This window comes from Condylura cristata, unplaced genomic scaffold (assembly GCF_000260355.1).
Source record: "Condylura cristata isolate star-nosed mole 26May11 unplaced genomic scaffold, ConCri1.0 scaffold00041, whole genome shotgun sequence".
Classification (NCBI taxonomy): domain Eukaryota; kingdom Metazoa; phylum Chordata; class Mammalia; order Eulipotyphla; family Talpidae; genus Condylura; species Condylura cristata.
The window spans coordinates 556,571-565,934 of record NW_004567142.1 but is presented as its reverse complement, the minus strand read 5'-3'; the positions used below and the strand labels follow the sequence as shown (position 1 = coordinate 565,934).

The following is a 9,364-nucleotide window of genomic DNA, read 5'->3' as shown; positions in this document are numbered from 1 at the left end:
GACAGCCGGGCGGCGCGGGCCGGGCCGGGGACCCGGGGGCCGCGGAGTGGACCGGGCCGAGACGCTTGGGGGGCACCGAGGAGGTCAGGAGAAGGAGCCGAGCCCCGCCCCCCGCTCGGACCCCCACCCCAGGCATCGTGTTTTCCAACGGGCCGCGCTGGCGGGCGCTGCGCAGTTTTGCGCTCGGCGCGCTCAAGGAGCTCGGGCTGGGCTCGCGGACCGTCGAGGAGCGCGTCCTGGAGGAGGCGGCCTGCCTGCTGGGCGAACTTCAAGCCACCTCTGGTGCGGCCTGGCGGGAACGGAGCGGGACCTAGTGTGGGGGCGACCCGCGGGCAGTCAAGAAGGGGCGGGGGAAGGCACGGGGGAGGGAAGGCGCCAGGAAAGTCAGAGCGAGCGGGGGGCCATTGTAACCTCGGCCAGGAACCCCGTTCGACCCCAGGCGGCTACTGGATAGTGCCGTCTCTAATGTGATCTGCTCCGTGGTCTTCGGGAAACGCTATGGCTACGAGGACCCCGAGTTCCTGAGGCTCCTGGACCTCTTTCACGACAACTTCTGCATCGTGAGTTCCAGATGGGGCGAGGTGAGAAGACGAGCCAGTCCCTCCCGTGTACACCCAATGAATGACTCCCCAGCTTCACAGACCTGTCTACACGGCATCACTGGGGTGATCTTAGACTCCGGAACCGGAGCGTTCTAGGACAGGCCACATCCAAGTGCTGGGCCTGTCTTCCCCTGGGGAGACTAATGGCCTTGTTGTAGTTCCTACTGAGGTCCTGTCCCCCCAGATGTACAACATTTTCCCCTCCCTCCTGGACTGGCTCCCTGGCCCACACCACCGAATCTTCCAAAACTTTGCTGAGCTGCGGGTCTTCATCTCTGCGCAAATCCAGCAGCACCGGCAGACCCGAAGGCCTGGGGAGCACAGGGATTTCATCGACTGCTTCCTCGACCAGATGGATAAGGTGCAGGCCCTGCTGCTGCTGACTACCCTCACTGCCCACCAGCAGGCACCCACTTGCAGCAGCGCCCGTGTTCCCCCCCCTACAGGAGCAGCAGGACCCAGAGAGCCACTTCCAGGAGGAGACCTTGGTGATGACCACGCACAACCTCTTCTTTGGTGGCACCGAGACGACAAGCACCACCCTGCGTTACGGGCTTCTCATCCTGCTCAAGTACCCAGAGGTGGCAGGTCTGCGAGCTGGAGCCCGTGGGGTGAGGGGGCTGGGGCGGGGCCAGGCTGGGCTCACCGCTCTGGTGCCCTCAGCCAAAATGCAGGCCGAGCTGGACAGCGTGGTGGGGAGGACGCACGCCCCAAGCCTGGAGGACCGCGCACGCCTGCCTTACACCAACGCCGTGCTCCACGAGATCCAGCGCTTCATCAGCGTGTTGCCCCTGGGGCTGCCGCGAGCCCTCACCCGCAACGCCAGCCTGCACGGCCACCTCCTGCCCAAGGTGCGAGGCGCGCCTCAGGGGCGAGGTATGGGGATGAAGGCATCTCGGCAGGTCAGTGGGTGAGCCCTGCCCATCTCCCCAGGGCACGGTCATGATCCCTCTGCTTGTGTCCGCACACCGGGACCCCACCCAATTCAAGAGCCCAGACTGCTTCAACCCCGCCAACTTCCTGGATGACAAGGGACAGTTCCAGAGCAATGATGCCTTCATGCCCTTTGCTCCAGGTCTGGGCCCGGGTGGGAGGGGACCGGCCGGGCCAGGCCGGGGAGTGCTAGAGCTTCTTACCCTGCATCCCATCCCCAGGAAAGCGGATGTGCCCGGGTGCAGGGCTGGCCCGATCGGAGATCTTCCTCTTCTTCACCGCCATCCTTCAGCAGTTCTGTCTGCTTCCAGTGGGAAGCCCGGCCCACATCGACCTCACCCCGCAGTGCACTGGCCTGGGAAACATCCCCCCAGCCTTCCAGCTGCGGCTGGTGGCCCGCTGAGATCAAGCCCATCACTCCACCCTCCAGCTCTGACCACCTTACCCCTGTGGGTGAATAAAAGCCCCTGAACAGCGGCCGGGGGGCCTCCTTCCCAAGCAGGGAAGGGGGAGTCAAGCGGTGTAGCTCTGAGGTACTTTTATTTCTTTCTCGGCTGACAGGATTCCCACACCCATGCTCCTCCCAGCACCTTTTATCCGCCCAAGCGCGGCAGCCCAGTCCAAAAGGTGCCTTGGCCAAAGGGTTTGGGGAGTCACTTCACATTCCAGGCTGGAGGAGGGGGGAAGAGTCCCCCCACAAACCTCTGCCAGCAAGAGGCCATGACTCCCTAACCCCAAATCCTGCATCCTGGTAGGAGGTGGCACCGCTGCCTTCCCGCTCACACCTGACAGGGGCACAACCTGACAGGACAGGGCGGCATGAAAGCCCCGGCCCCAGGAGTGACAGCCCCCAACGGCTCCTACCCAGGTCACCCCCATCCCTACCACAGGGCAGCAGAGGTCTCTGTTCCTCCCTGGCCCTCAATGGCGGACAAGCCCCCACACCAGGCAGGACAGAGGCAAAGTCGGAAGCAGCAGTGGCAGCGGGCAGGGCGCAGGCACCGAGGTGGGCGGCTGGCTCGTGGCACGGCCCCGGCGCTCCCGCAGGGCAAGCGGTCTGTCCACGCGGCTCTGGGCGGGCTCTAAGTGGGCGTGGTCGGCTGCGAAACGGGCACTTGGACACCCTTCTGTCCTGCCGCTGAGGGAAGAGGGGCAGAAGACAGTTACCAGGGGCGGCGCCACGAGGCCACGGAAAACCTGGGAGACAGCGGGGGCTTGTGCGAGGGCTCCAGCCCAGCAGCAGGTGGGCAAGGTGAGTGGCAGGCTTACGTCAGAAAGGGAAGACGCCCACACCTGCTGCCACGGGCAGCAGCCAGAGGCCGAGGCAGGGTTTGGTGTGGAACTAGGGAGGCGGAGGAAGCAGTGGGCCGGCTGGGGGAGGGGACGCAGCTGGGGAAGCAGGTACCTAGCTGATACTTGTCTTTGGCTGCTGCTCGCTCCTTGGCGTCAAAATACCAGACCGTGATGGCATACCTGGGGGCCAGAGCAGCCCAGAGGGCAGTCAGGTCACTTCCGCAACAGCCCTCGCAGCCCATGACGCTAGCTTCCCGCGTCGGCTCCCCCCGAGTCCGCCCCCGCACACCACTCCGCAGGCACTCGGGGCCGAGGCCCTGACAGGCTTCTTTTTTGGCCTCAGGGTAGCATCTGGGCACATCCTCAGAACTCCCCCGTCATACCTGGTGGCATAGGCTGGCTTCACCTCGTGGGGATTCCGCCGGTCGGACCAGAAAATAAGCAGCCGGTCAAAGAGTGGCTCAATATTGGCTACCACGGGCCGGCCCTCGGGGAAGATCTGCAGCAGGCCGCCATGCACCTGGGCGGGGGGCGCAGGCTGAGCCCAGAGCGACCCACCCAGAGGGGCCCACCCGGGCAGGGGCCGCGTGCGTCACTCCCCCACCACTTGGGCTCTTAAAATGAACGACAGCCCAGAGTGCACATCGCCATGGAGACCGGCAGGAAGCTACTGAAGACAGGAAATGGGGTGTTCATTAGCCTGGGGGCTGGCCAGGCAGCACCACTCCCCGAAGAGGGGTCCACTTCCCTGGAAGAGGCGGCTGGCACACCACGGCCTCCTCTCAGCGGGGAGTGGGGAGGACGAGGGCAATGCCAGAAGCTGAGCTGGGAGCGGGAAACAGTGGCCGCAGCCCTGCCCACCCAACCCTACCTTGACGTCCCAGTTCTGGTTCAGGTAATAGATACAGGTGATGCAGCGCCCATCGCCATGGGGATTGTCAACGTGCCGCACGTAGCCCAGCCCGCTGCCTGGGTAACAAGCCACCATGGCCTAGCAGAGAAGGAAGGAGGTCGGTTTGCCTCAGTTTTCCTCCCCAACACCCCACCGAATGCTCCCGCGTCCCAGGCTCCACAGGCTGTTTCCAGACTTTCTCTTTTCAACAAACTCCCACCCGCCAGAAACCCCAGAAGCTCCTGGACCTTAAAAGTCCACCTGCACCGGAGCCTGGCCCCAGGCGGGGCCCGGCCCCAGCTCAGACACTTCAGCAGAGTGACGCCATGTGCACACTGCTGCGGCCTCCACCCCACACAGGCTCGCGCCCTCGGCTGCAGGACAGCCTCACCTGCGCTGACCCCCAGCACACCCCGGAGGTGCGGCGTGCCAGGTCTAAGGTGGAGCCAGGAATGTTCAAAGGCTCTCCAGGTGAGCAAAGCCCTTGACCATGAGAACCCCACTCAGCCCCAATGTGTCTCATCACACAAGCAAAGCCCACGGACAGACTGAGTGGTAACCCCAACTCCAGGACAACGTCCTGTGAAGGAGGCCTTGGACAGTCCATCAGCTGCCAGTTCCAACGCCTCATCTGTAAATTGGGGCCAGTAAACACCTCTGTGGACAGCAGAGGCTCGGGCCTCTGAGAACGGTCTCTGAAAACTCCCGGCAGTGACGCACTCCAGGCCTCGGCTTCGACGGACAGGTGTAGCGCAGGGCGCTGCGCCCTGTCCTGACAGCCCTGACCGCCCTGAGGGTGGACGTGGTGGGAGGGCGAGGGCCCAGGCGCTCCCGCAGTCCACCTGGCCGGCCCAGCGCTGTGACGCACGCGGTGGCACATGGCGATGCTGGGCAGGTTAGAGGGCTGCCCCACCCTGGCCTCTTGTCCCTGAAACCACCTCAGGACAGCTGCTCACAGGTGGCAGAGGGACCTCAACAAGACAAACACTGGGAGGCGCCAGCACGGTGTCTGCCCATGACGGCACAAAGCGCTGGCAGACGCGGCGCCTGACCGTCCGCTCAAAGCCTCTGGGTGGACCGGCAGGAAGACCCACCAGCCTGGGAGCATCGGTCTTGCCCCTTGGCCCACACTGAGGCCAGACCGAAGCTGCCTCTGGGCATGGCCTGGCGAGACATCGGCACTCTGGCCTCGCCCAGCACGCCTGGGCTCACCCCGGCTCACACTGCTCTGCAGTAGACGTGGGCACCTAATCCCTTGCAGCACTGCCCTGGGCAAGAAGCCAGGAGGGCAGTGCCAGGTGAGGCCGCCCAAAGGAGAGTCACGCTTCTCCGTGGCAGCGCAGGGCAAAGCGCTGGTCCTTGACATTCCAGGTGCCAGAGGGAGAGGCGTCTCGGCACTGCTCACTCCCTGCAGACAGGGCAGCCTCTTAGGAAAGAATCTGGCTGTGGGCACAAAGCAGGGGCAGGAAACCCGAGCAGAGACTGCACTAGCTCTGCGTGCGATGGGGGGAAGAGAGGAGTCCAGTGCCGCCCGCGGGCTCTCCAACAGCAGCCAGCTCGGCTCTCCCAGCTCCAGCAGCCCGAGAAAACGCAGGTGCCCGCCACAGCCCCTCCTGTCTCCATCACTCCCATGCAGCTCGCAGGCTCCCAGCTCTCCCAGCAGGCCCTGCTCAGCCCCACCTCAAGGCCTTTGCACCTGCTTGGGCCATTCCCCTGCACGTCTCCAGTCAAAGGTGACTGAGCCAGCGGAAGGCGCCTGAGCTGACGTGCGTGCAGCCCCCGCCTCGGGGGCAGTCAGCAGACACCTGTTCACGAGTCCAGGGCCTGTCTCCCTAGCTACCTGAAAGCGATCCTCTGGGTCTCAAGGCCTCCTCTGCTCTGTCCAGTCTGGGCACCCTCACACAGGGCCCCCCACTGCAGGCATGGGAAGGGACTCGTGCATAAGGCCCTTAAGCTCCCACCTGTCCCCCAACACTCACCTGGCCGGGGGTGGAGGCCTGTGCGTGTGGAAGCCGTCCCACGGCAGACCCAGTGCTGAGACAGTGTGACACGGAATGTTGCTCCTCACCCTCCCACCTCAGGGGAGGGGAAGCTGGGATCAGAGCCAGGAGATTACAGCCTGCAGGCTGTAGGTGGTGATGTGCCAAAAGCCCATCGGCGCCCCTCCCCCTCCCAGCCCATCAGTGCCCATCTCCCCCTCCCCAGCTCCCACTCTTGGAAGCTGGGAACTAAGCCAGTGACAGCAGGCCCCCTCCAAACTGCTCTTAAAGGGACAAACCAAGTCAGCCAGGCCCTCTCTGGGTGCCCGTGATGGGCTGGGGGGGGGTGGGGAGGGGGAGAGAGGGTAGACTCTCCCACCTGCAGGCCAAAGGGGAGCCTCTGCACGCTGCTCAGGGAGAGGGAGGCAGACCTGAGCTTCGAGCTCAGGAACTAGCCAGGGGCCGGTGCTGCTGGCCCAGGCCACACTGCTGGTCCATGCCCCCACGCCCACTGGGGCCACCCATCTCAGTACCCCAGTCTGCCTCACTCCAGAGTCTGGCAAGGGAGCTCAGATGTCACCCTCTGAAGGCAGGGAAGCCTGGAGTCCTGTCTGGAGCAGGGCATGGTCTGAGGCACACCAGTGAGGGGCCGGTTCCTGCCCTCCCTTCTTGGACTTGGCTTGTTCTTATCTCTTGGGGCAACAGAGGTCACCCAGGGCTAGACCCTATCAGTACCCCCCATCCTAGCCAGGGCCCTGTCCCCAAGCACGTCCACAGTGGAAGCCAGAAGAAGAGATCCGCTCCCACTACTTGCCCTGCTGCGGGCCGCAGACTTAACCTGCTCTTCTCAGTGGACGAGCCAGTGTCCTGCCCCAGGCCACTCGCTCCTGTGGTCTCCAGGCCCTGCCTGGGAGGCGCCTAGCACCCTGCGGCCAGGGAAACTCCCACTGGCCTCTCCAGCCTGTGAAGGGACAGGAGCAAGCCCCCGAGGGCCGGCCCAGGGAGGAGTTGCCTGTGCTCAGCTATCAAGGGAAACAGGACAAGTTCCAGCTCCGTGGGGAGGATACTGGCCTGGGCCCCGGGGGAGCCCCAGAGGGAAGTTGCAAGAGCCGACCCAAGATGGACCCAAGGAGGGAGGAAGGGCACGCGGGAGCGCAGCGCAGTCAGGCAGCACTGGTGTCAGGCGGCACTGCCCGCGGTCACTGTCCCTGTCCCTGTCCCGGCGCCCAGGGCTCTGCCTCAGGTCAGCCCTGCGCCCTCCCCGGGGGAGCAGCGTCCTGCCAGCAGCTGGAAAGGCCCTGGGCCCACGGTCTCGTGAGGGCTCGGACCAGGCCTTAGGCCCTGACAACTGCCCCCAACCACCAAGCCAACAGTGCATGTTTAAGAAGAGTGTCTGTGGGATTCTGGGCGATGCTCAACACAGCCCAGGTTCCAAGAAAAGATTAACACCTTCTACTTTAAAACAAGTAGAAAGGACCAAGAAGAGAAAGGCAGCAGATCAAGGGGCGAGACCAGAGACAGACAGGGATGAAGGGGGGACAAGGATGGGGGGCAGCAAGCCACCAGGGTCAGCACTCAGGCCCAGCACCACGACGCTGTCCTTGACGCAGACACCTCAGCTACATGCGGGTGCCAAGCCGTGCCCGGCGGGCTGCAGCACCTCCCCCCTCAGCCTGGCAGCCGCCCCGCCGCTGCCCCCCTCCCCCTGCCACTGAAGTTCTCCTGCCTGGGAGACAGAACAAGACCCCAGGCAGGTGGGACAGACACACGGGCCGGCAGACAGGGACGGAGGGCAGGGAAACAGGACACGCTAAGGTGGGGCGAGACGTGCACACGGCAGGGCTGTCTACTGACTGCTCTCGGTACAGCGCCCGTGGAGACATCGGGGCCAGACGCCCCACCATGGCCAGTGTCCAGGTGTTTGCACCTCCGCCCAGGTCCTTTCGGAGGCCCCTGGCAAGATCAGAAACTGTGACTACAGGTGAAACCCCAGGCGGAGGGGCTCAAACTGCGGCCACGGGGTCAAGCACACTGGCCCGAGTCCCCGCAGGCAAGCGAGCCCGAGGCGCACTCCCCCGCGGCCCCCACCCGTGCTGTCTAAACCCCCGGCCACCCCGAAGTCTCCGTCCACACTGTCACGCTGAGAGCACCAAGCAACTGAGAGTGCCGGCCGGCCGGCCCGTCCCACTGCCCCCCGCGGCCGTACCTTGGTGCGCCCGTTGATGACGTAGGCGCCCAGCCGGCCAGCGCAGTGCCGGATCACGGCGTCCACGTGGGCCATGAGGGCACCGATGCTCCGGCAGCCTGGCTCGTGGCCTTCCACCCAGGCGATCTGGTCCCCGCGGATGCTGCGCGGCGGGATGGCCCTCTGGCTCACCAGCTGCCCGTCCCGCAGCCGCCCGTCCCGCTTCAGGGCCTCCACCTCGGCCAGCACGCGGCCGCCCAGGGCGGCCCCCAGGAAGGTGTCCTTGACGCAGATGCCGTAGTACCGCATGCAGGGCACGATATAGTCCAGGGCCAGGCGCTCGGGGGCGGAGGGCGGCATCTCCTCCCTCGGCCCGCCGCTGGCCTCGCCTCTGCCGCTGCTGCAGCCCACGCCGCCCTCCCTCCCTGCCTCTGCCTCCGGCTTCTCCTGCCTGGCCCAGGGCCGCTTGCTGGGTGCAGGGGCATCCCCCCCATCCTCTGCCCATTTCCGTTTGGGGGCCTCGGGCCGGGCGCCCTGAGCTGCCAGTCGCTGACACCCCTTGGTGACCAGTGCCGCGGCGCCCTCACTCTGCAGTGGCCACAGCTCACCACCATCCTGCCCACCGAAGCCTTCCCGAAGGGGGCTGGCTGTGGCAGAAGTGACTGTGGCTCTGGGGGTCCCACTGCCAGCCGAGGCCTCACCGGGTACTCCAGGGCGGTGGTAGGAGGGGAGCAGGGCACAGGGCAGGTAGGTCTCCACCCCCATCCCGGCCCGGTTAGTCTCCAAAGGCTCTGACACAGAACCCGGCAACTGAGGCTGAGCCCGACTCAGGGGCTGCGGCTGGCACGGGCTGTCCATGGCAGCAGCGTCTTCATCCCCCGGGCATGGAGGGCACGGCCCGGGCCCATGGTGCCACCCTCCTCCGCCTCCTCCTCCTCCACTTGATGCAGCCGGGGGCCGGGGCGGCTGGGCCTGGTGTGAGGCAGGGTGAGGCAGGGCAAGTGGCAGAGGCTCTTCTTGTGGCCTGGGGGTGCTCGCTGGTCCCCAAATCCTCCACTGTCCCTAGAGACTTGGAAAGGGACACGTCAGGGTGGCTAGAGGAAGAGAGAAAAAAGGATGTGAGAGTTAGAAGCGGGCAGGATGGGAAGAGGGGAAAAGGTGTCTGGGCAGTAGGAAGGAACAGACGAGAACTCCCCAAACCTGCCGGCAAGTCGGGGAGCAGATTCTGGTAACTGGAGAAGAAATTACTGACAGACAAGAGGTGGTGAGGGGGTCGGCTGGAAGACTGGGGCTAGCAGAATGCAGAAGACTGCCATGGGGGGCTGAGGGGGTGAGGCGCATCCTCACACAGAAAAGAAGGGGGCCCGAGCAGAGCAGAAAAGGGCCAGGGGAGTTGGAAACGAGGGGATCTGTCTGGGGGGTTCCAGAGACACACAGAAGCCAAGTATGAAGTCCACTGACAGAGGAAACTGGGGGGGGG

At 65.1% G+C, this 9,364-nt stretch overlaps 2 protein-coding genes across 5 annotated transcripts in view; one reads left to right on the top strand and one right to left on the bottom strand.

Annotated features, from left to right (window-relative positions):
- LOC101637413 (cytochrome P450 2F5-like) overlaps window positions 1-2,024 on the top strand; it is a 3,240-nt gene extending 1,216 nt beyond the window's left edge. Inside the window, exons 3-9 of the mRNA XM_012733468.1 lie at window positions 6-282; window positions 421-581; window positions 787-963; window positions 1,049-1,190; window positions 1,266-1,453; window positions 1,536-1,677; window positions 1,757-2,024. Of these exons, the coding sequence (XP_012588922.1) occupies window positions 6-282; window positions 421-581; window positions 787-963; window positions 1,049-1,190; window positions 1,266-1,453; window positions 1,536-1,677; window positions 1,757-1,938 (1,269 nt within the window). The 3' untranslated portion in view covers window positions 1,939-2,024. The remainder of the gene's footprint in view (window positions 1-5; window positions 283-420; window positions 582-786; window positions 964-1,048; window positions 1,191-1,265; window positions 1,454-1,535; window positions 1,678-1,756) is intronic.
- Window positions 2,025-2,056: 32 nt separating this feature from the next.
- Window positions 2,057-9,226, bottom strand: EGLN2 (egl-9 family hypoxia-inducible factor 2). Of its 4 annotated transcripts, XM_012733731.1 has the most exons (6): window positions 7,906-9,226; window positions 7,554-7,652; window positions 3,700-3,819; window positions 3,212-3,348; window positions 2,941-3,008; window positions 2,524-2,673 (listed from the first exon to the last, which is right to left on the bottom strand). In XM_012733731.1, exons 1-6 carry the CDS (start codon window positions 8,740-8,742, stop codon window positions 2,618-2,620), a joined length of 1,317 nt encoding a protein of 438 aa, XP_012589185.1. In that variant the 5' UTR covers window positions 8,743-9,226; the 3' UTR covers window positions 2,524-2,617. The 4 variants fall into 4 exon arrangements, with proteins under 4 accessions (XP_012589183.1, XP_012589184.1, XP_012589185.1 ...); XM_004694134.2 differs by lacking the exon at window positions 7,554-7,652 and having other exon boundaries at window positions 7,906-9,210; XM_012733729.1 differs by lacking the exons at window positions 2,941-3,008; window positions 3,212-3,348 and having other exon boundaries at window positions 2,057-2,673; window positions 7,906-9,215.
- Between the last annotated feature and the right edge of the window lie 138 nt (window positions 9,227-9,364).

Coding starts and splice junctions, on each gene's coding strand:
- EGLN2 (XM_012733729.1), bottom strand. CDS start 8,742: ATGGACAGCCCGTGCCAGCCGCAGCCCCTGAGTCGGGCTCAGCCTCAG. Junction 7,653..7,905: donor TCATCAACGGGCGCACCAAG/GTACGGCCGCGG, acceptor TGATCTTGCCAG/GGGCCTCCGAAAGGACCTGG. Junction 2,674..3,699: donor ACCAGAACTGGGACGTCAAG/GTAGGGTTGGGT, acceptor CTCTTCCCTCAG/CGGCAGGACAGAAGGGTGTC.